Source organism: Hetaerina americana, unplaced genomic scaffold (genome assembly GCF_022747635.1).
Source record: "Hetaerina americana unplaced genomic scaffold, ioHetAmer1.1.p SCAF_9, whole genome shotgun sequence".
NCBI classification, from domain to species: Eukaryota; Metazoa; Arthropoda; class Insecta; order Odonata; family Calopterygidae; genus Hetaerina; species Hetaerina americana.
In genome coordinates, this window is record NW_027287538.1 from 33,434,595 (window position 1) to 33,461,758 (window position 27,164).

At 37.1% G+C, this 27,164-nt stretch overlaps 1 protein-coding gene across 1 annotated transcript in view; it reads left to right on the forward strand.

The window, feature by feature from the left end:
• The window catches only part of LOC139699047 (cyclin-dependent kinase-like 1), a 109,032-nt gene that overhangs the window by 5,439 nt on the left and 76,429 nt on the right, over positions 1-27,164 (forward strand). The window contains exon 2 of the mRNA XM_071598050.1: positions 22,951-23,140. Coding sequence (XP_071454151.1) covers positions 22,951-23,140 — 190 coding nt within the window. The remainder of the gene's footprint in view (positions 1-22,950; positions 23,141-27,164) is intronic.

Consider the following 27,164-nt stretch of genomic DNA (forward strand, 5'->3'; position numbering starts at 1 on the left):
AAATAAAAAGAAAAACATGTAGGAAAAAACATACAATAAATCGACAAATATATACACTACCAATTCTAATTATCTCCTACGCGATTGCGGTCATGTCTATTGTGATCTCTGAGGGCTCGTGGAAAAACGACATTTTAAATGTATCCTTTCCATAAAAAATCTTCCTGATTTTACGTTGGTGATCTGATCTACCATATTAAGTGGGGAGCTGTAATATGTCTTTAACATCTTCAGATAATAAACTGCCTCAAATTTACGCAGTAAATTTAACCTGTATTTAAGCCTACGGCCGACTAGTGGCTCCCATCCTTATTCTTTCAATAGTGTCGTGACACTGCTACCTTGTTCATAACAACTTTTCACAAAACTAGCTGCTCTATGTTGCATTCGATCTAGTTCCAAAATTAAGCCTACTTAATAAGGATCCAATACACTTGCAGCATACTCAGGGTGGGGCCTAACTGACGTGAAATAACAAAGCTCCTTGACCCTTTCATTACAATACCCGAGTATTCTTTTTATGAATGTTAAATTTTTATTAGCTACTCGTATTCCGCAAATTTCACGTATGTGTTTTCGCCAGGACATATCTGTAGTTATCGTTACATCTAAGTAATTTATTGATTCCACGTGCGTAATGTTGCTTCCCTGTAAAATGTAAGTGTTTTCTGGTGTAGTACTTTTCCTCCTAAAATATATAGAAACATTTATTCAAATTTAATTCTTATTCCCATGTCTCGCACCACTTTTTAATTGCGTTAAGGTCGTTAGCTATTGATACTCTATCTTCATGACTGGATATTTCCCTATATGTCACGGCATCGTCAGAAAAATAGACGAAGTTTACTGGAAACCTTAGACCGGATGTGATTAATCTATAACAGGAACAATAACGGACCAATAACACATCCCTGTGGGACACCCAATGTCACGTTTACTGAGTCAGATGATAGCCCGTCAATTATGACCCTTTTCTCGGGGCCTTTTATAAAGTTATTGATCTAATCTATTAGGCATTTATCATCCCCACATTTTCCTAACTTTTGGAGCAACTTTTTATGAGAATAATGTTTGAGGCATAATATATTTAAAACGACTGTGCTTAATTTGCATTTCGTAACCGTCGCAGTCACTCTGTGACAGTGAAAATCAGTGGCATATGGTTTACTGTAGCAAAGTACTTGTAAAACGGCTCATATAGGTAAATTTGAGCAATTGTGAAAACATAAGTGCACAAAATAACAGTCTCCTGCGAAACCTTTTGGTAATCCATATTTATTTATTGATGGAAACCTTTTTCAATACCACAGTTAAAAAGTCATAAGATCCGGGTTTCAATACTTTAACATCATCATCGGGTGCAATAAAGGAAACTGTAATTTTTTTTAATGCTCAATAAAGAGGGGAGGAAATAAGGAGTGGTTCTAGTACCTCTAACACCTCTTATTGTCCGTGCTATTCCCTCGCAAATAATGAAAAATATTTTTATGTTACTGACAATCAAACAGAGATATTTATATCTCATTATGTTGAAATGTTGCCTCTAATCGCATTACCGTTATGACCTAACGACGATCTTCCTTCACATCAATGTCCACTTCGTGGCGATTTAGCATTTTCCTCCATGGTACGAATACAACTCTTAACTTTCTCGTTGGCTCGTTAGAGCATCACATACTAAAGTACCCGGTTCTAAGTAAAACCCTCGACTTCCACGTAAATATTTTATTTACCTACTCTTTTCTCCAAAGATTTCTAGCAACGTAAGTCCATAAATAACGGCAACGAGTTCTTCGTGGTAATGACTCGAGAATGATTTCCAGAAGAGTTTAAGGAATGTAATTTCTGATGATTCACGCTAGTTTGAATAATGAACGTTTGGCAGTCATCTAAAGGAGTGAGACCCAAAATATGACCCCTTTGAATATTCATTCTACTTGGTCTTGGGAAATGTCTACCCTTCGACCTCAGCGAATGACCCTATCAGCATTTCCTGTAAGTTCGCCGCGGTGACATTTAATGGTTCTCGGAACCCCTTACAAAGTGCTCCGCTTGAAGTTTCCACCCACGCCCATATACGTGCTTGCAAATCTCCAGCATAATATCAAAATTTACTGTGAAGACTTTCATGCAAATGCTACCAAACCCTATTTGTCCTACTTATTAATAGTGGATTCCCCATATAATATTAATTTGAAGGTCTGAAAATTTTGGTGAGACGAAACTGTCTAAAAACTAGGAATGAAATTCTGGAATAAGCGTAGAAAGGGACTTAAACATTGAGGAAAGTGCTACGTGCGTACTACATGACTGGGGTGTCTATATTTTGTGGCACACTGAGATTCCCTTACACCTTAAAGTACCGAGGACTTGCAGACAAGGAGGCGTCTAGAAACAATCGCATTATTCGTGCACCTCTTTGCTATCAACTCCATAATCCTCCGAAAGTCATAACGCAAAATTATACAATAACTATTGCAAACAATGATGGCGCCAATTTTTATTATCTCTAGTATCTGTGATGCGGGATTAAATGTCCTAATAAACTTGCGGTATTTGCGATGAGTAAATCAATAAAGACAAGCCTCATCTCCGGAATGTGGGGATAGGATTATGATGATATTAACTCTTTCTTCTGTGATTAAATGTTCCCTGTGGAATTGCATTTCTGATAAATTCTGGTTACCCAATAGTGAATCTCTTACTCAAGACGATATTGAAAACGAGACATTTACTAATCCGCTAATAGTATTCCATATAATTTTATTATTAAATAGGTGAGAATTGCAGTTTGAAAATTGACCAAGTTTCGAGGCCGTATGTTTCAACACTTGGTGGGTAGGAGGGTGCATTTGGAGTAAAACGATACCCCGCCAATGAGTTATGAGTTCTTCAGGCTTTCTCAGACTATTAGCATTCAAAGTCGACAGGAACCGGATTCCATGTCATTTGAGGTGGTGTGGCAAATTATTAATCATGTAGTTGACACTAGGCAAGTTGTGCAATCGTAACCTCTCAATATGCTGAGTGTGGACGTACTTAAGAGCTTCGTAAGCAAAAACTTAGTATCGCATGGACGTCAAGGATGAATGATGGAGAAAACCCAACGCGACCCAACCTCATGAGGTAGTTAACAATTCAACCAAATAGGTTTCTAGCCAACAGTGAAGCACCCGCAAGCGTTGGAAGTACAATCTGCATACACACATTATACGCCAGACCCAGGTAACATTTTTCAAGGACGTCATTTCAATGTAGCCAAGGTAGATCATCAACATTAATAATGAACCAGAAAGTATGACAGTCAAAAGTAGAGTTTGCCTCATACAAAACCTTTTAATTCAACTGTAATTAACCAAAATTCAAGATAGGAGGGCCAGTTCCTTCCTCTCTCAACTGGTAGATCTTGTTAGTAGTTCAAAGCTCTACCCATTAGACTACCACATAAGTAAATCATATCCTGTATTGAGAACACCCGAGGTCAGGGGAAGAAGTGATAAATTGGAACCAAAATGTTTCAGTGTAGAGACAACTGCAAATGTGGACTAATTACTTTCAATAGCAACAAATATTAAAGTACGTATATAATTCAAAATGTTATCAATATAGAAAGTATACTCAGAATAATGTGTTTTTCTGACTTTCATTCGCAAAAAATACTTAATTTTTTCGCTTTGCATTTAATTTTACGACTATGCTTTATACAAAGAATGCCTAAGGTTTCTCTCACTTCACATATGGTTACATTATTATCGTGAAACACATTTAAAAAAGACTAATTTGCTTAACCTTAGAAACTAAAAAACGGAAAGTTTTTCAAATTGTACCTAGTGATGCCTATAAGGATTACTTGTTTTATTGCAAACTATTTGTACTGTGAAATTGTAAAATAAACCCTGGGCGGAATCAACTTTTTTCATTTGGTATTGATAGTTGTAAATTTGTTGACAATCCGAAAGTTCTTAATTATATAAATTTAGCTTTTAAAATAAAACTTAGGTCAGAGTTAGTCTCGTATTGGTCAGAGTTGGTCCGGCATTCACCTACTGGATGAATAGCAGTATACTGAAAATATTTTTAAAATACTAATACGAGTGGGAAAAACATAATAATATGAACATAAAAGGTTTTTGTAAACACTTTTCCTTGTTGCTACAAAATAATAATGTTTTGAAAACACTTTTTATTTCACGCAACCCAACCCTCTTGAAGTATCTTTGACTTTACATTTACATTCGAATGATATCAACTTGACCTCATACTAATAAACACAAGGTTTTAGCAGGGCGAAAGAGCTTTTTAAACATCGCAAAATCTGATTATGATATTAAGAAAATATTTTGCGGGTCAGCTGATATTACGATCTCATAAATGCGGAACCTCGATTTATCTCAAAACTAATCTCGTTAAAGTAAACGGCGAAATATTTTTTTTTAACTTTAGGTAGAATTCAAACGTAACAACCTTTCGGAAAGAATCCCAGCTTCAACATGAATCAATCGTGAGTTTGGGATTTTAGTAGCGAGAGGATGCATCCTTTCTTTATTGAATTTTGGAGAATAAACGGGAGGAAGAGAGCGAGATCAGAAAAAAATAAATGAAAAAGCATCGTCATTAATTCGGCGCGAAACAAATATCGTTAGTTTTGGAAGCCGTCAACGGAATTAATTTTCTCTCGTGCTAGGGAACAGTATTTTCATCGTTGATCTGCAACTTAAGCGCTTTTAATCTGCCAAGAATCCGGCCAATTTAGTCTCTTGGGCAACTTACTCTCATGATAATCTAAGCTGTTAATCAAAGGGTTCGAGTCTCTCCTGGAATGGGCATGGAATGGTTTTTGGTAAGCTGGAGTGTTTTCGTGCCTGGGAAAACTGATAACATGCTATGTCTTATCGGTTCGAGGGCTCTTGGATCATGGGTCAGCAAACAAAGAAGCACACGATCATAAAAACAAAATCTAGATAACATTTAAATTAGATTATAAACATACCTATATTTCAAAAAACATAAACGGAGTAGTCAACCCTAAGGTCGGTTTGTTAGGTGATGATAGGGTCACCCAGTACTAAGCCCGACGGCGTGCGAAATGCACACTTCAGGGTGGGGGGACCAGTTCCTTTCCCTGTGCCGGTTATGGTTTTCCAGGAAGATCTGGTACCCAAAAAATCGTATAGCTTGGATGGAGCTGTAGGTGCCCAGAAAGACTTGGCCGGGAATTGAACTCGGGTCCTCCACCCCTGGACTACTGCGACTCTGATGAACTATGTATTATGGTAGAATTGTGTGCACTGGAACTAGTATTATTATATGAATTCAAGACTCTGTCTCCTTGGAAGTGAAAAGAATGGGAAGAAAGCGTTGTGAAATCGCTTTTTCACGTGTATTCCTTAGCGGCATGAGACCTCATGCTTTGGAGACCGGAGATTGAAATTTTCACGGAGGACCAATTGAGATTTTTCTTTATCATAAAACTTCTTTTGCTCTGGTAATCCGTTTACAGGGATATCATTTTCTTCTAACGCATATTCCTAGTGGGTTTAATTGGGTAAGTTAGTCTAATGAATTCATTTTGTATCAGAAATTTATGAGAATAATTTCCACCGATGGCGGAAAATTGCAGAGAGGCTGCAAATGGAGTAGGATGTGGTGTTGCACATAGAATGGTGCGATATTTCTTTTCCAATAATGACCTATGCTGAGCTAGAGATATGAAGGAGGCGATGATATATCGTTATGACAACCTATGTCGTTAATTTCGAAAAGAATCTACAAAATCGTTCATACCAATAATATCGTCAATCCATTGTATGGTCAGACGACAATAAAAGAGATTAAGTCTTTACTGTCGTCTCATAGAATTTTGTGACATATTTACTTCCAGAATATTACCGAAACTGTTTAAATAGGTCATATATGGTTAGGATTGCACTTTTTTTCCATTTCGAAAATAACGCCATTGTCGTTAAATCAACTATATCTATCGGCCCTCGATATATCGGTTCTGCATAATAACCCAAGTAGTTTAAAATAGTCGCTATGAAAAAAAATTTTGCACACGGTGGAACTGCTACAAACGTGGATCGCCAATGCAGTCCGAGTTGCCACAGTAGTTTCCAAACCATCCACACGCATCGACTTCCAACGCAGGTTGCGATGCCGGTGAGCGAAAACTGACGCTCGCTGTCAATTGTCAGTCTCATGTCAAAACCCAAGTTAGAGGTATTATTGGACAGGACCGTGAGGACAATGCCCTTACCTGCATGCCCATAGTGATATTTTTAATTCATTAATGTTAAATGTATTTTTTCATTTGAATATATTTTTATCAAAGCATTCATGAAAGCTAAATGAATGAGATAAAAGTGTCCTCGTCAATTTTAGTTTATATTTTCAATTTGACATTTTATTATATCACATGATCAGTGTGCGGCACAGCTGAACCAAGTTTCCTCTTTTAATATTTATGTCCACATTAGTGTTGGTGATGAAAACTACTTCCAACATGAAGACTTGGCCTGAGTGCTTAACTTATGCATTGATTTTTGACATTCGCAAGCTAAGCGTCGGATTTGAATCTAAAATCTGCACCACATACCATCAATGTTCTGAAGTTAGTTTTGAGCTTAGTGGGAATAGCTTAGTGAGTATCAACCCACATTTATCACAAGCTTTTCTCCTACGCCTGGAGCGGTAATATCTACTTCATATGCTTCCAACTTGCTTGATCAAAACACACAACGCATGGGTCATCCCTGGCATCCTCCGGCTCTGTATCAGGCGTTAAAACGAGATACATCGGTCGAGCATACTGATGCGGAAATGGAGCGAAAAATAGTTGCCAATGTGGATCACGGCTCACCGGGGTCCAAAGAGATCCCAAGAACTACCAGATGGGCCGTAAAGGCAAAATAATTAGAGTTAGCTGCTGTAAGGTACAGCTAAATTTTAGAATAACAAATTGATACACGAAGTACGTCGTACTCTTTCCATGCATTTTATTTTTAGCATTCCTCTGTAAAACCATATTTTCATCACCTCCGATTTTCTTATCTCTGTCGCTCCTATCGTCCAAGTTTCACATTCGTAAGAAAGAGGACTCCATATATCACTCTTGACGAATCGCTTCATTACATCTTTGCCATTATTCATCGCTTCTTCTGAAAAAAAGCCTTCTTAGCCATTCCTTTAAACGTCTGTTTCTATACTCCTCTTGTTTATTCCATCACTAGTGATCCTGCTGTCCAAATGATAGAAATCTCCCATATGTTCCAGCATTTCTTTCTCTACTATCATTGAAAGATTATCTTTCCTATTTTTACTGCAGACCGTTACCGTAGTTTTAACTTGTTTATCTTGAGATTCTAATTTTTCATCTGCTCCTTAATATTTGATAGTGTCTTTTTAGTAATATCCTCTGCCTCCTCTGCCAATTCCAGCTGTAATTATAGCTATGTCTTCCGCAAACCGAAGCATGCGTACTTATCCTTTCTCCTTTTATTCCAACACCATCTCTTACAGTTCCTTGATTCCGTTAATTACCTTCCCAAAATACGCAAAAGGTGTATAGGTATTTCAAATTTCGACAGCACCCTTTGCTGCATGTTAGGATATCTATTTTCTTTATTTTCACCTCTATATTATACTCCGACTAATTTCAGGCTTTTTTTTCTCCGAAGCCGAAACCAAAAAATTGAACACTGTGATCACACGGTGAGATTTACAAGATATTATCCCAGAAAGTGGTCAATTTTTTTCAAAATCGGTACGCATTTGAATAAAAGTAGCATGCGAGGATAGATAGCACTCCTGGAATTTTATAAATGAATATCAACCTCAGGCGCACATATCTACAGTAAAAATACCTACAATTTTCCACAAATTTTGTGATTAAAGCATGATTAATGTGGGAATTATAGCTGCCATTCATGGTTTTTTATTGATTACTCAATAGCAAAGATCGGTGAAATCGTGCTGCTATCGACTGATCACCAGTGACCAGGTCACGAGTATCAATTTAATTATGATTAAATTGGCTTTGCATCGAATCTTTCGATTACAGTTTAATTTTTAAATACAGTAAAACAATGGATTGCGGATATCCAGTAGATTTTGACTTGGCATAGTGATACAGCGATCTCACTAAGCAAAGGTCAGTGTTCCTCAATGGGAATCGTTTATTTCTATTTCAAGGTGTCTGCTAAGTTGGTTATTCCTGAAAATATTGCATATCCTTCCGAACAGATTTTACAAAAACCTTTGTCATAGAGTTGAAGAAAACTTATTTCCTTCCTTTGATCTCGTCTAGAATGCCTGTTTCCTCCCTCTTTCCCTGCTTACTCATTATTCTCAATCCCACAGCACCCTTTAACATCCCACTAAAATTCAATAAGGCATCCACTCACATTGTCTACAATTTTTGCATTCCTTAAGCAAATTCGTCCTTCCTCCACCACAACTATAGTACAGGAACCGCTTAACATGAATCCGACAACATATAGTGCATGTAAATTCCACTCCAGTTCCTATATTTCTCAATGTTTATTTAGTCGTTGTAAACGAAATTGTTAACACAAAACAAACGGTTAGGGCGTAAAAAATTTTCGCTCCTAAGAAAGAAAAGTCTTGTAACATTTTTTCGCTAAAACAAAACGACATTTTGGGGAGGAAAAAGAAGGCAGGAAAGGTGGACACACAGCTTTTGATTGGAGGAGAAATGTTGGACTGTGACAGAGAGGAGAACGTTAGAAAAGAAGGGAAGGTGCAAGGAAAGGTTAGGCATGCTGAATGTTGTGAAGGGAGGAATTGAAAAAGGATTTATGTGTATTTTAGTGTCCGAAGTCAGCTTGTGTCTTGTTAGCCGAGGCTAAGAAATATGTGACGCCTTAGTCCGTCCAAAACCTACCTTGAACGGTAGATTACCGATAGTAATAAATGGGTCGTATGTAAAAATCTATGTTCCCTAACTCATAAGAACACGGTAAAGCTATGGAGAAAGAATGTACAAATTTCTCGTTTTCTTCATTTTCATTCGTGCTTCAACATTACTAACAGGCGGCAAACGTCGAACAAGGTCTCAAAGACATCCTTGGGAAACCATCCTTGGGTTTATTTCTCTGTGGCCAAGCGACAAGGTGATTCCGGCAGCGGAAGACCGACCGATTGAATGCCGTTTTAATTAAGAGCCTAATTGGGGCAGATGTGCGGATAATCGGAATCACGGATATTGTATCTCGTACATCAAATTTAGAGCTTCAGATTAAGAACTCCGGGCAGGATGGGAAGCGATAACTCTAGGGCTTTAATGGACCAAGGCCTCGTTGGGAATTGGGGCAAACTATTTTTCCATCCTAATTTACATTTTAGGCGGGGGTGAAATGCGGTCTCATGCGGGTGGTGGCTGAGCACTGGTCAAGTCTTCCACCTCGTTTTATGCCTCTCTCATGTTTTTTCAAGTCTTTCCTGCACGAAACGACTACTCGGAACTCGAAAGGAAAGGTGTGAGGAAGGGAAGGGATGGTGGGGCTGAAGGTAGCGAGAATAGAAGCCAAGCACCCGCCGTGGCCTGCTCTCAACAGAAGATAAAACGTCAAAAATTCGGGAAAAATCCTTTTGCTGGAAACTTCTTGCCATTAATCTAGATGTTACACCATAAGAGAAATATTATACTACGCTACTTCATTTAGTGAAATCCGTACCTAACTCAAGATTTTCAGTATAAGATGCAAACTTGGTGCTAAGTCCCGGATGAGTTCTTTTAACAGAATCCATTTTTTCTGTAGAGCTAGATTTTTGCGCATTCGCATACGCTTTTGCTTTGCGTTTTCGACGACAGTATTTATTTGAAGCATAACAATGATGTCGGCGCAAAAATCGGTAGTCTCTTGTAATATCCCTGCTCATCTGCGATTGTTATTTAAATGGAAGAGTCGGTTAGAATTTAAGTATTGTAATTATTTCTATTTTCAGTACTTAATCGAATCTAATTTAGTTAACTTTAATCTTATCATCTATCGCTAATATTCCCCATAATTAAGCGATACGCTTTTAAACGTCCCGAATTAAATACTAAAATAAGCATCGAGTGAATCGTTCTTAAAGAAACTCATCTTTTTCCTTTAAGGGTTTTCAATGGCCAATGAGATCTATTATATCTATCAATGGCAATTAAAATCTTACTTTTACCAAATACGCATATTATTTAAGACAAGGCAAAACCTTTTCACTACAATTTTACGTAGTGATTTTAAGGGTTAATATAAGACAATTCAATCGGAGTTGTCGAATAAATACTGCTAATATTCATCTAGCGGAACAAAATAAAACTCACCTTTTCACATATCGCATATTAAACCGATTATGGTTTCAACCTGGTTGTCACAAGCATATGCAGAAATAATTGTCAGTGCAGAGAGCGCGGTGTGAAAAGTAACTTTTTCATTATATTTTACATAATGAAGAATCGCATGGTAAAATCCCACGCCAAGGATTAACTCTCGTAAGCAAAAAAACACATCAAACCCACTCAGGAACACACACACAAGTACGTTGGGTTATTTTAAGGTAAATTATTTCCACGTAATGGACATGCAGACGCCATTTAAGTTGCCTTGCAACCAACTGCGATTCAATTAAAGTATTTGTCACGGGCTTGCTAGAAGTGGGGAGGAATACCATCGAATTTATATGAACCTGATTACTCGAAATGCAAGACAAATAGATATGCTATGACTTCAATCCCGATCCTTTATAGCTATAAACCCCGTTGCTAGGAAAAACAACACCACTCATAAATAGCAATTGTCTATTACATTGGTGGATCCACGATTACTGGACACGCCGCCTTAATAATAATAATTAATGGATTAAAAATAAATGGCACCAATTGTCGTATAAGTTGCAGAAATTATTGCAGGATTGGCGTATTCGCTCTTAGCAATTCATCGGGAAAAGTGGGGAGTTGGTGAGATGATAGAGGGCAGAGATGACGCGGGGTCAGAATCAGTTCAATCAATGGAAAAAATGAAACATTCACAAGCTAAATTGTCTCACTTTACGAACAGTATAATGAAATTTCAATAATTTCCGCGGAGGTACTCATGCAGGAGCTGAAATACCATCGCAAAATTCTGCCAAAATACGTAAATCTGTACTGGACTTAATGTAGCATAATTATAACTATATAATTAATAAATATGATTAATTATATAGAACGCGCATATAATAAAAAGAAAATATATACATTCACAAAACGCACACAATAAATAAAACTACTCAATATTTCGGTCATTCCAACCACCTTCATCTGAGTGATGAGTAACTCAAACGGAGGTGGCTGTGACCACCGAAATATTGAGTCGTTTCATCTTCTGTGTGTTCCACTATTTTTGGGGTATATTTTTTATTCGTGTAACTTAAACGTTATCTACTTTCATAGCATTCCTATTAAAAATTTTCTTCATCTCTCTCACTTGATTACCCAACTAAGTGTATCTTCCTACCTCCACCACCTCCTCTCAAAGCACTAATTTCATCCTTTCTGGTAAGATGATATGCGGATTTGTTCTTTGGGGAAGTCCAGCATTTATAAATAGCGTCTATTTGCCTGTTTACAATGAATGAAACACACCTGAACTCCTTAATAAGACAGTTAGCGAAGCATGACTTCGCAACACTAATGCATTTATATGGTAATTCTGGTTTCCAGAGGTTATATGACTCTGCTCTGTCGGTAGCGTTACTAAGAATGATACGAAATACTTCTAAAGTATCAAACACCAATCAAATTTTCCTACAAAATAGAAATCTGTGATAAGGATTTCTGAATTTTAGTTTTAAAACCATTAAAATTTATATCCATCGGTACATTCTCCATAGCACTCAACATATTACGATACACACGTACCTACCTGTATGATAATCTAATTTTAAAAACACATTGATTATTACCTTTAAAATGAAAATAGCCTCTGATTATTTTCCAGCGAATGTTACAGATAAAGAATGAATTCCTTCAACTTACGTTTCAGAAGAGCTTAGTTAACAATAGTCATTAAAAAAATAAACAAAATTTTTTTACTCATTCTTAAATTTATTTAATTACATATTATTTCTCTCCGTGAGATACAAATTCTAGTTTATGTATCTTAAAGATCGATTTCTGGTTGCCCTATATTTTAACAGATATCTGAACTAGATGTTTTCAAAATCTGTCCGGTTATGCTTTGATGCATATTTAAATAATTTTTTTAAACTAACTAATAATATAGAACGATCCCGGGGATCGGGATGATGTGGTGGCTAGCGTAATGCCTTTCCACCCAGAGGGCCCGGGTTCGAGTTCCAGGAGGCAGATCTTTTTCAGTGGTATTCACTTTCAGTATTTTGGTACCAGAGGTACTTTGAGGAGAGCAGTTTGGGATTTTAAAATGTGGACCGTCCGATAGGACGTTGGGTAGCGGGCATCTTGGCGCATTCCATTTCTCAACGCCGGGTTTCTCTCCTCCATTATCCATTACCATACATCCCTAATCCTCAGCTCGTATCTTAGGTCAAAAAATACAGATTATATATGTATATATATATATATAGCTAAAGTGATTTTTCGGGTACTAGGTCTTCCTGGGAAACCATAACCGGCACAGGGAAAGGAACTGGCCCCCCTACCCTGATGTGTGAATTTTCACACGCCGTATAGGGCTTATTACTGGGTGATCTCTACCATCACCTACTAAACCGATATATATATATATATATATATATATATATATATATTATATATATATTTATATATATATTCGCACACGAAATATTCCGTAACACACCTCATTAGTATCCTACAATCCGCTACAAGGACATGTGATAGGGGGAGCATGTAGATCATTGCCCATTAGAGTAATTAGTTATCGGTAACTTGTGCGATTGCGAAGTTCAAATTATCGCAAGTTATATTCCCTACTGCTGCTGTGGTCTCGAATCGTATGAGGGAAAAATTATTCCTTATATCGATCGGTCCGGCAGGGAATTTCCCTTAACTCACTCTGGCCTCAATGCAATGTGGCACTGAAATTATTCATTTCGTCAGGTTTTTCAATACGCCTCACTCTTGCTAGGTTAATTGGCCTGAATTCCATTATAAATCAAATCATTATTGCAACTTTAAAAGCACTGTATCATACAAAAGATACTTGTACCAAGTTAACGAATTAATCTGTCGGAAATGCAGTATGTCTCCGAGAAACACTGCCGTTTACGAGCTTTTTCAAACTTACTCCTCCGAAGCCAATGCTGAAAAATATGATTCGATTGAAATTTTGATTGACTCTATTGGTACGTATTTAAATATAAGCCAAGAGGCTCAAATTTTTGAAATTTCGACCATTTTATCTAGTATTTTAGGAAATTGTAAATAAATTATTTTCATTTGCAAAAACCTCCACTTTTGCACGATATATAAACTATATGACCCATGGGTGTGTATAAAATTCAATTGACCCAAAAATAATTACTTCAATAAGTGCAATTTTGGACCCACAACGGAAACTCATGCTTCATTGATAACTAGAAAACTTTTTTCCAGACGAGAGCGTACTAGATTATGCCTTATATTAAATTTTTTTCATGGTCTGAATCTTTCTCGTAAGTGGGAGATAATATTTTACTACATTATCTCCGATTCGAAAGAAAAAAAAACTCCCGGTATGGTGATGAGGAAAACTTTAAATTGCCGGAAAATTTTTCGTATCAAGTTGAAGGTTAAAAAGTATTAGTTATCATACGTGATTGGACACCCATACCAGATAAAGTTTATGTCAATCTAAAACTTACACATAAATGAGGAACTAAAATAATAGTCACTGACAGTACTCGTAAATTTACCGATTTACATAAAAATTCAATACTCTTTCATCACCACTGCTGCTTGCGATAGAAACATATCTCATTTTTACCTAAAGCCTTATCAGTAGAAATATATCATTTGGATGTTTATGTAAATGAGACCCAGTTACCTAAATAATGAAATGGCTGAGCTATCCATTCCCCTCCCAACAGGTCTATTGTTGCCCCAGCAGCAAGCCAGGAATCCGCGCTGGCATTTGTCTAAACGACCATTTCGATTTAGGAAATCGACATTCTCGAGTATTATTCTTTTTTTCATCGCCACAGGCTTGTTTCTCTCAAGGCTAATACGCAAACCATAAGGGATAGAGAGAGAGTCTGGCCATGGATTTATCGGATTTCACTTTTTTCACGAAACCCGTAAGTTTGCGTGTGGCACTGGCACACTTGGCATTACGTGCAGGAGAGAGCGCATGGCGAGGGAAATAAATGAGCTCGTGCTTCTCTTTCTCCTATCTACGAAATGACTCCTAATCTCTAAGACCTCAAGAAAAACTGTCACACATTATACTTTGGTGTCCCGAAATTGATTCGACCCTCCTCCACTTCATCATTTCTCTTATTCTATCCCCGCAAGCTTCCGGAAAGAAAACATTGTCACGTTGTCGAGGCTGAAATGATCGGTAGTTATTTAATGAGATCAAGGTGAAGACTTACATATTTAAAAAAAGAAGAAAAATCGTATTTGAACGCATTCTTATCTCTTTGAGAGTTATTTGAGGAATGACATATTTATATGGCTGCCATGACCTCTGAAGCATTAAGTTCGGATCTTCGGTCAATTTCCGTCTAGGTCATCGGATCGCTTCTTTTGGGTGATTGCTTAATTTAAAGCTCCATGATCATGGGTCATGTTTTGTGGCAGCTCTCCAAAAATCCAGATCCCTGCCAATCCTTTCATTCCCTCATAGTTCTTTACCGGGACATTTTCCATGAACTGCTTCGCATAGTTCACCCAATGCCTTTCTCTGTCATTTTAACCCTTTGTATTTCCTTCAGTTATGACCTTCAGTAAACTATCGCTCCTCAGAATATCTCCAAATAATTTCCCTCTTCTCCTCGTAAGTTTCCTCTATTTAACCACTCTTTGAAGTACTCCATCATTTGGTACTCAATCAATTTTATTTCCTAATCTCTTCCATAAAACCGTATTTTCATCGCCCCCAATCTTCTTATCCCTGCTGAACCTCGAAGTCTCAAATCTATAAATAATGAGACTCCATATATAACTCTTGACGAATTGCTTTCTTCCGCATATCTAATGGGTGACTCCGCCAATGTTGCTGTAACAATATTTCCCACAGTTTATTGAAATATGAGATTAAATAGTAAGCCTCTGACGTTCTTCACAACCATAATTATTTTAAGGGGTATAAGTCTGATTAGATATTAGAAAATTATTTCGTAACATAATTTAAGGAATCGCTGCCCTGAAAGTTTTGCAATCAACTCGCCATTCTCCTTGTATGCAAGGGCTCACGCAAAATCACAGGAGCTCACGCAACCCTATGACTATCAGGGTCGCAAATTCAAATTACTTCAGGGAATTCGCAATTTTATGGCAAGGTGCGTGGCGGTAAATGCAACAATATCGAGCAGTATTTCCAAAATAATCTGATTGGAACGCGGCGCTCTTATCTTGCCAACAATGCTTCATCCTTATTCGCAAGAGAATGTGCTAGGCTTTATCATAATCTAAATGAAGAAAAATAAAGCAGACTTTTACTGGCTTGTCACAATCAGAGAATGTTTTCATTAATGAAAATAGAGAACATTACACGGATGTTGGCATGGGTTATTTAGAATTTCATAACAACAAAGAGGGTAATAAAACCTAAAGAGACGGTCATTTACTACTAATTTAAATTATTTTAAATTGCAAAAATGAATTTCGATGGGAATAAAAGTCATATTTTATTGAAGTGGATCACTAAATGGCACATGTAGTGATTATAAAAAAAGGTTTACTTGTAATCATGCTGTCCATTTTATATTTTCACCAACCATCTAAACAACAGTCCCTGGAATTAAAATTAATTCATCATTTTTCTAATTCTCTCAAATCATTTCGATAACTTTGATGTATGAAAGCAAATGAACAACATTTTGTGAATTTCAATATAAAAGCGTTAATACCATGATGCCATATTTGTCTTCTTGAGATCAAAATATCCGAAATTTTAGAAACTCGGATCGTTGAAATAAGAAGTTTACCTTAGTGTTCTTAGAGTGTTTTTCTTTACCTTCATCACAGAGACATTTCACAGGCCTAACGTTGTGCGATTCATATAAGGTGGAGTTTTTAATAATAGCGGAATTTCTATACCTCACACATGTTCTTAAATTAAATATTCCACCATTTATTTATTAAAATAATGCCATTAAAATGCTACAATAGCCATAGTGCAATAATATAATTCAATCCTATCATAGCTACAATGTTCTCCCCATCCTCTTTTACGAAGTATCTCCTATGTCTCGCTTGAACTCATTCCTAATTAATTGTAATGAAAAAATGATTACATGCATGTTGCACTGTTACCTATTATTTTTAAAATTGTAAATAACACCCTTATGTATCTAAATAACAACTTTATAGTTTAAAAAACTATGAAGCCGAGAAAAATATGTATCATCATTTATACAATTGAGCCCCTGTGCGATATTTATTTGGTCCAAAAGGTCAATGGCCATAGAAATGTCCGTAAATAAATGTCCATAGATTAACCAATTGAATATTTTACGATGCGGAAAGTAACTAAAATGACAGTTTAATGGAGTTCAATGGAATATTTGACATCAATAACAGAGAAAAATATTTAGAAATAATTGATGACAGGGAATTTTAGTAAGGATGTTAAGAAAAGACTAGTAACAACTTCGTAATGGAGCGTAGTTTTGTACGGCTCGGAAATACGGACGTTGAAGCAAGATGCGTTGAGTGGAGGCTTTTGAAATGTGGGTGTGGTTAGGACGTAAAAGGTGAAGTGGACAGAAAGGAAAACAAACGAAGAAGTACTAGGCATGTTGGGAGAGAAGAGGAGATTTTTGGAGAAATCTAAAGAAGGCAGGATATGTGGATGCAGAACGTTTTAATGGACGATAAAATCCTGAAGCCTGTGACAGAGGGAGAACATTAGTTAAGTACGGTAGGGATAGGAAAAGGAAAGGCATGGCTAACGGAATGAAAGAAGGTATCAGGAATTTAAGAAGAGTTTATTGTAATGCATTCAAGTCGTGTCTTGTTAGACGAGTTTAAGAAACGCAGAGGCGTTTATTTCTTGTCCTTTCAAAACGTGCCTTAAAGGATAGACAACGAAATCAAGAAACTTATGTAGAAAACAATAGCGTATTCATTTTTATACTCATATTTTTCCCAGTTGAACTTCGTATTGTATTTATTTGAAGTAGTGGTGTACAGCATCCTTTCCACACTTAACATTTCACACTCGTAAATAGCCCGTCAATACACATGATAAAGTAGCACATGTAAATATCACAAATAATTTCAAGTAATGTTAATATTGGTTAAAATAGATATGATTTCATCACGCACACTAAGTTGAAAAGTAGAGAAAAGTGTTGTTGCAGTTTCCCAACAAAAATAAATCACACCAATTTTATATTATATGGCGTCCTCTCAGTAACAAAGTTTTTGGACAAACGGCGATTTTAATGCGCTTGAAAAAATTAAAGTATGGCAAATACAATTATATGTGTACATAGTAAGTTTCTAAAAATTACAATGAAGTTCTGTGACTCTAAATGCAATCACTCACAAAGAAAAATAATTAACATTAAACAAAGATGCTATGTTTTTTAAACGTAGTACAACAAGCGGTGACCGGAACTACTCTTTTTGAAAAAGATTCTTCTCGCATTGCTAATTTTATATAAGTAAACTTGGTTTCATTTCCCTAAGAATAATAGTTTTCATCAATAGATGGGCGCTTCGTTATCGAAACCATAATCTAATTCCTCTTTGAATAATTATATAATTTAAAAGTCTAATCTTATTTAACATTTTTTCTTACCTCACTTATTTTCATTACTACTCATATAAACAGTTGCTCAGCAGATTTTAAAAACTTAATGCCATTCATTAACATCTGAATCTCAGGAAATATGTTAGGGAGATAAATACGCATGTCACGCTATTTTGAAATAAATATCTACGCCGTGCCAAATGTAGTACAGTAATGGCCTTACTACATCTGTCACTCTGAGAGATGTCTATAGGACGATATTTAGGCGATATATATTGGTTTATAAGAAAAGATAAAAATTGTTTAATTTTTGCATCCACTCCATCTATCAATCAATCAAGAATTTTGCTGTCAGTACAGGCCTAAAGATTGTTTTTATTTTATTTGAAAACTACCGAACTGACGTATTTGTGACAAAATAATTCGCGGTCAACCAACCACATGTTCACGAAGTGTTTTCTGACACGTATACATACTTTTTTGACTGTAATGCACCAGCCGTTGACTTTATAGCAACATTGAGACCGAAAAACGATATGTACACATTTTAAATATCTAGTACCAATGCACGACCAGAAGAATATCTTAAGTGGGACACCTAAGATATCCTAATGATAATGTAACACTTGACTTCATAAAAATTAAAACTAAAGCACAGGAATAATAAATGCACCTTTAATTATCTTATGCAATATTTTTTACCTTGAGCATCCGTATTGCACATTTATATTCCTAACTTTTGTTTCTACTCTAAAGCTAACAGTAGCCCTTTATAAATTTTCCCTCATCATCCTTCTGTAAAATATTTGCTGTAAATAATATAATGAATTAAACAATTTGTCTTTTGTAAATTATGTCATTATTTTCCCTTTCATTAAGGATTTTGTACTTTTAAATGATCAATGATCAATACTTATTTTTTTCGAAGAGGAATGCTAGCGGTCTAACTATAAATTTACGAAACATTATTTGGACAATGGAAGAATCAAGAAAACGGCAAACGGAAATTATCTCAGCACACCAACCTTGGCACCGAGTATTGGAACAAAACACACACCAGCACATACGCACTTCCCTACTGGAGATTCTGATAATTAGACACGACTTTTTAGGAGAAACTTCTAATAAGATATTCAACAATCAGATTTGGTCGTTTCCCTAATTACATACTCGTATTCACACTTATTGCCTCCTGAATGAGAAATCCAATTGGAATTCTGAATTACATGTAGCTCTTGTGGAATAATTTGTCAAAAATAAAGCAAGTTAAAACAACTTTCATTTAATCAAAGCCCATGAACTATTAATGAAACAGTAAATTAAAGGTCTTATGATTCTTAAGCTCCCATTCTCCTTCTTTAAATTGTGGTTCCAAGGCCAAAGTTTTTTATTTGAATCATAATGGCAACTGGTGTAGAATTTTCTCATAAAATTAAAATTAGTCTTGGGTTTCATTCATTTGATGCAAGTAAAAATCCAACCCGATATCCTTATTAGCCAACCATCAGAAGAATATTACATATGGTTACAAGTAGAGTCTACCATGAAATATTCCTACATAGACGTTCGAGTTAGAAGTGTCAGCGGTTTTTAGGTTTTTGAATCGAAAATATCTATTGTAACCATTAGAGAATCTGTAAAACCTCTAAAGAGGGGAGAATTTTCATACAGATTGCAAGAAAACCTGCAGCAGGTTAAGTTTATTTTCGGGGAACAAGACTTATTTGCGAGTTAGAATCGGGCATTAAAGTAATAATTTGAATTTCATGAACGCCAAAAATATTCCCCATGGAGGCTGTAGGGGACAATATCTCTCTTCATACTTTTCATACCTCTCTTGTATCCGGTACAAGTTGCAATCCACTTCTAATTAGGAATATCTCCAGTAGGATTGGTGAAAATATACTTTCATCATGTTATATTTTATTATAGCCCAAGCAGAATAAACAGTTGGAGGATCAACTGTTAATTTAATAAGTATCTTTCACGGTTTTAGAAACATTATCATCACGAGCACATCACTGTCGACACGTAAAAATAATAGCAACAAAACAACAATCCACTTTACTCTCATCTTCGTCTATTCCTCATAGTGCAAATTTGCGGAAGGAGAAGCAGCAAAAGGATGTGAACAAGTCTCCCCTTAAGATCCCTGTGATACACCAACCGCAGGAGGTCTAAAATAAGGTTACATCGGGTTCACCTAAAGAGGCTAATTCAGGCGACGCTCATGGAAACAACGAGAAAAACAATGACCGAAAATCTAGGTAATACTATTCGTAACAAACTCAAATGTTTTGGCTATGGGACAGCAACAATTTCACTCAACCATTTTTAATACCCCCCACGAAAACATCCAATAAACTCATCAAATGGTCGTTGATCTGAAAACACTGAAGCATATGCCCATATAAAACTCACCATCGACTCGGTCATAGCGGCAGAGTGTCTCTATCATGCCCGGGAGAGAATCCAGGGTGTGAGGAAGGACAGTCACCCCCTGTCCTTTCGTTAATGCCGTTTCTAGTCGAAGCGAAAGCAGAGAAATTCACACGGCGTGAGCAATCTTCATTCTGAAATTGAGATGTGAGTATAGATTCATATTCAAGACGTTATATCCTTCATGTCGAAGCAAATAAAATGGGTAAGTAAAATATATGAACACAGAAAGTATTGAGAGGACTAATTTCTTTGGGACCCGGTACTATGATGCCACCATGTATGTGTGTGTATATATATATATACACACACACACACACACACACACACACACACACACGAGGGTCATCCGGAAAGTAGTACCCGTTCGTGAAATAAAGACACAAAAGTAAATATTAACAAACATAAAAAATTTTATTTGAAAGAGGATACTTTAAACTACTTCTCAACATAATCTCCAAGCAAATAAAGGCATTTGTCATAACGTGTGACAAGTTTCTGTATTCCTGCTGCATAGTCCTTCGCCGCCAGCTCATTGAGATACGCGAGGGACCCATCTTGCACAAATTTTTGCATAATGCAGATGGTGTTTAACAATTTCATGAACAATTGTTCGAGAAACATTGGGAAAATGCTCACAGATGTCATCAATTGTGACGCGCCGATCTTTCCTCACGAATTCGTCAACTGACCTCACCAGTTGGTCTGTAATGACAGACGGTCTCCCCGAACGCTCATCGTCGTGTGTGTTCCCCCTCCCCATGTTGAAGTTGCGACACCACCGCCGAACAGACGACTCGTCCATTACATTGTCTCCATACACCTCCTTTAATTGGCGATGAATATCACATGGGCGAACGTTTCTTGCATTGAGGAATTTAATCACTGCCCTCACTTCACAACTGGCGGCGTTCTCAATTTTTTTAAACATTGTAAACAATCACAGAAACAACACAGGCAATGCTAGCGTCACGCAACTTGGCTCAGAGAAGGCAGACAAGCCACTGAAGCTATCTGACCTCGTCCAGCGGCTACTCGCGTCGTCAGCACTTCATGCGGCACGAACGGGTACTACTTTCCGGATGACCCTCGTACATTTTGTCTATTTTCCCCACATCATGTATAGTGTGTGTGTACATACATATATACATATATATATATATGTATGTATACTTTTACCTTGTATTTTTTTTTATTTATTATTACCTTGTATTTATATATGTATGTATACTTTTAACTTGTATTTTTTATGATTACCTAATTATATATATATATATATATATATATATATATATATATATATATATATATATAATTAGGTAATCTACCGGTTAAGGTAGGTTTTTGGATGGACACAACTACCGAATAAATATTTTGTAGCTCCTACCAAAAAACAATCCAGTAACCTAACCTATATCAGGTCCCTCTTCATCCCTGAGTACTTCCTTCCTCCCGTTTAACATCCCTATCGTGTTCCTTCCTTTTCCTCGTTTGCCTAACATTCTCCCCTCAATTACAGTCTTCAACATCCCACTGCCGGTCAATACCCCCTTTATCCACTTTTCCTGCCTCCAAAGGATTTCTCCCAACAAACCCTCTCTTCGCCCCCCATACCAAGCACTTTCTCATTTGTTTTCTTCTCGGTCCATTTCACCTTGCCCATTCTTCTCCACATTCACATTTCAAAAGCCTCCAATCTACGTCTATCCTTCTGCTTCAATGACCACGTTTCCGTGCCGTAAATAGCTACGCTCCACATCAAAGTTTTTACGAGTCTTTTCTTAATGTCCTTTCTCAAAGTTCCTGTCATCACCTCCCTCCTCCTTGTGAAAGCCTCTTTGCCTAGCGCAATTCTTTTCCTCACGTCAGTACTGAATTGACCGCGTTGGTCCAAAACGCTTCCGAGATACGTAAACTGTTCTACCTGCTCTAGTTTTCTTCCCTCCTATTTTAATGTTTAGCTCAGCCTTTTTCTTTATATAAAATCGCATAACATTTGTTTATTAATATTGATTCTCATCCCATATCTGGCGCACTGAATTTCCAACAATAACCCCAAAAAATAAAATATTAATACCAAGAGAACAACATGTAAATTCTAAATCGTAATATCCTATTTTTTTAAATTTGAGTCCAACATTCTTATAAGCGAGGTCGGTATATAGAAAAAATCTAGGATCAAACTGACTAGGATTAATTATAACTGAATTTTCACTCCTAAAAATATTTTAAGGCTTTCGGTAAACGCTATGAAACATGAATAAACATCGGTTGCACATGTTAAACTTATTAAGCAATGGCAAAAAATGACTTGTATTGTAGATTAGCAAAATTAGTTCAATTCATTTAATTTCTAACTTTGATTAGAGAGGCAAACATTTTTAAAGCAGGTCCCTCCTGGAGTAATTCCTGGCTGCTTTTAAGCCAAAAACTTGATCCCATTTTGACTCCATAAAATTACCGACCGGGTATATTTCCTTCGACCCTGGAATTAAGGTACGAAACAGAGAAACAAGGCCAAGGGGGAGGGGGATTTGACCCTTCTTCTCCCCTTCATCAGTCACCCATGTGCCTTCGCAAATGATTTACACGCCTGTGTTCTCTTTGTCCTTCTCTTTCCCATGGGCAGCTCGCGTGGCCCGTCACGCGCCATGGAGCGGTACGAGAAGATCTGCAAGATAGGGGAAGGGTCATACGGCGTTGTTTTCAAATGCCGCTGCCGGGAGACGGGGGAGCTGGTGGCCATCAAGAAATACGTGGACTCAGAGGATGACCCCGTCATCAGGAAGATCGCCCTCCGTGAAATACGGATGCTCAAGGTAAAAAAAATTGTATGTGTATTTGTGCTTGTTCTTTTTTGTATTTCTTTTCCTTTGTGTAAATTATGTTTGGCGAGTCACATTATCATGAGGATGTTCGTCCTACATCACCGATGAAATTTCTTCGAGCATTAAGTTTATTTACACACGGAAAACATGAAGACTAGGGTCCGAACTGTCCAGGGCCTGTCCCTAATATGTAGCTTATATATATATATATATATATATATATATATATATATATATATATATATATATATATATATATATATATATGTAGCTTATGCATATATATATACACACACATGTACATATATATAGGTACCCGGTTATAGTCTCAGACGGGTCAGATTTAATTCTTGTAAATTTACTTACGCTATGTATTCGCCCATATGTTGACCTGTTTTCCACACCCTATCTCTTATATGCTTGGGATACCTCTACTTGAGGAATACTGTTGGAAAAATCTTTTTCTGCGTCGGAGAAACTAAAGTAACTCATCGGAGACCAACTAAAAAATGAACTCGCTCATGATATAAACATAGGTATGTGCACCGTACGTAAAATTTAAATGGAAGAAGGGACCATTTGGTCTCAATTTCGCCCAAATAAAGACCTCTATCTATCTATCTCCGTATGTTAATACAGAACATTTTATACCGAGTTTGACCGTGTCCCAAATTAGCACCGCAGAAGTGGGCTTTAAATTTCATCATTTAGCTTTGGAACAATAGAGTAGTTCAGAAATAATATAACACTACAATAATGCACCCTTTTCAATTCAAATAGAAAATAAATATTTACCAACAATCCCATGCTAAAAATGACCAAAAAGTGTTAATGCCCTAAAAATATTTAGGATCATTCTTTTTGATTGTCACGTCACGTAATGCTGCGTCACAAATATAGGTATGCATCTTATCCTTCCTGCCTTCTCCATCTATTATTATTGCATATAGTATTTTAAAAAAACTCTAATTTCTTCTTTTGACCATTAATTATAGTTCTGTCATTTATCATGTATTCCCTCGTTATTGCGATCTATCACTTCTAATGCCAAAGTATTTTGTCACTGTTTTGGGTACAAAGTTTTTCAGTTGAAATATTGGCTCGTTATGCCTTGTTTCTATAATTGCAATGTCTTCGTTGGTTTTAATATGCATATTAACTGTGCAGGTCCCTCATTTAGAATTTCTTAATAATAGAATTTCAAAGTTTTCTTGTTTCCCAGAAACTCTTGCCGTTATTTGTTTTCTCACTTTGTTCAAAATTAGTGACACCCTCGGGGAAAAGTGATCACTCCCACATCCTCCATCCCGTTGAACTCTTAAAATCCTTAACCTTTGTTTCAGTTTGCTAGCCTACCAGTGAATATTCAATTGAAAATTGAGTAACACAATGATGGCTTCCTATAACTTCGAGAATATTTTAATGCTGACAGAATCTATTTGTGATTCTCAGTGAAAATTATATACTCGTGCTAATACTATTAACCTATTCCCATTATCATTTATTACCTTTTACAAATTCCAAGAAACTGCGGGAAATGTTGCAGCAGTTACTTTTAACGGAGTCATCCGCTAATATGCATTTTAATGCAATAATTGCAGAGTGTAAAATTCATTCGCCTTGACCCGGATCCTGGTCAAGGGGAATGATTTTTACAATCTGAAATTGTTAATTTATTACCTCTTTACCACGTCAGATAAATTTATTGTTAGAAAGATGTTCTCTCGATTATATTTCTTCTTGGAAGTTTCTAATAGTATTATTCCACAGAATACTCTGTGGAATAATACGATCGATTCTCCTTTCTAATTCATACCAGCCTTAGTTTTGATTTCTATGGAGTGAACCAAGTCGCATTAAGTAAGCGAACGCGCAAAATAAAACGGAGCTGCGATAACCGACCAGCGGGCAAAACTTGCTAGGTGGTCTGATAAGCAGTCTTCGTGATAGCTACAGAGGGCAACCCATTCACGAGCGTCCGCTACGAACTCGGGTCTTTCCTGCTTGACTCGACCGCAACTCCGTCGAGGAGTTGCCGATCAATGTGGGCGCGAAAATCACCGGACCTAACTAATTCACCGCACCCGCAACAAATCGGAAACTTCGGGAATGGGTTGGGAGAGGTAGGAGAAGCTTGCGAATTTCGTCGTGCAGTCACGTGACCTCCCTGCGGCCATTTGTCGCGATAACTGCGGCAGCAGCGATTCATCAAACGGGTTGAGAGAGAACGATCGAGAGGGAAGGAGTGGAAAAGCCATTTGCTTGAAAAATGAAACTAAAACGGAAGGCGGCATGGTGAGCACGTCTTTCCCGCGCGACACGTTAAATGCGCCCTCGGCGTCGGCTCTCATGCGCGTGGATATCTCTTCCAAGCGATCTCGCGTGGCTATTTGACCGGGAGACTTGGAGAAGTGGTGGGGCCTCGACAGGAAAAGAGGGTGGGAGGAGCTAACCGCGCACCGCGTCCTTTTTCCTAACCTTCCTCCCTCACACTCCTCAGTTCCTTCCCGATTGCTGGAAACCTTCCCTTTCACGAAGGGGTTGCGATAAATGCCCCCACAAGTGCCCTTTGGTGAAGCAAAGAGAACTCCCACCCGTTCCTGGCTGAGCGGCGTAGTTAGGTGGTAGACCGACCTCGCGTCTGATGGATTTGCCCGCTAGGAATGGCGTCCGCTGGTCACCGGGTCATTATCGTCATGTATATTACGCGGGCGCTACGTACCCTCCATTCGGTGTGACCTGGGTTGAAGAAAGCACCCCGTTGACCTGTGGTGTAAGAGGGTGATCGTAAAAATGAATGGTGGGTTGGGGCGTGGAGAAGGTTCGAGTGGTGAAATATTGGAAGAATTACGTATTCTGTCTTGGTGAGAGAAGACAGAAAAGAATGCAAGAAACTTATGCCTTCGATCCGTATGGCACCCATAGAGATCACCCCTAGAGTGAACATTAGATGAGCGAACGAAAAGCAATTTTCTCGTTAACTACCTGTCGGAAACCAAGAAAATGTCGTAACGAGTGCCCAATGATAAAATAAAGCAAAACATTAAAAAATGGGAATATTTCCTTCAACTAGACCTAAAAACTGGTTGCAGAAGACGAACTAGACAGGATATGCTGTGTTTGCAAATGTTTTACTGCTAACAATAAATTGGTTCGAGGAATAACAGAACTACTACTGTCGCTATTTGTGAAAATAATTCGCATTTCTAGGACCACGGGCATAACATAATGATTGTGGGGTTCCTTTATGCCCGATTAGTTCACATACTAGTCATCTTGCGGTAATAGTGCTTTACCCCTGCTGTGGCACATTAAACGGATTTTTTTTTAAAAACTTGACCTCCATATGAAAATATCTGAGTTTGTTACTATCGTTTAATATAAGCATATTAATAGAAGTGACTGTACTAAACACTAGTAAAACCTCAGAGTGGACATAAACCTCAATGGGATCTATTGATAAATCAGTTTATTTTAAATGAAATATCAGCATTGAAAAAGCTAAGAGGCAACTTGAGATGGAGCAAGCATACATCGCTAGTCATTATTATTCAGTTATAGGTATCAACTATGTTCTCACTAAACTTGATTTCGTTTTTGCAGCTTTTAATCGGTACTCGGGCCTCTACCCGGTTCAACATCCTTGCCAAAACGAAAGATGAGTAACTACGAAACCTGAGTTTATAGTAACACAGTAGCATTATGTTTGGAATTAATATTAATACAAAATATAACAGTATTGATACTTTTACGATTTTCGCTCGCAATGAACATATCAATTTATTTATTTGACTCTACTATTCATTAGTCAATTATTATTATTTTTGGTAATTAAGTAGACAAAATGAATCTCTCAGTTAATTCAAGCATTGTAACTACCTGGGTCACTGGAAACAAGATCTTATTCTACCTACAGTTCGCACGAATTCCTGTTAAAATTCCGAATAGTCACTGCAATGCAAGAATAAAATGTTTTAGGTTTTGCACTCGGATTCGCGTTTGAGAACTGTGGGTG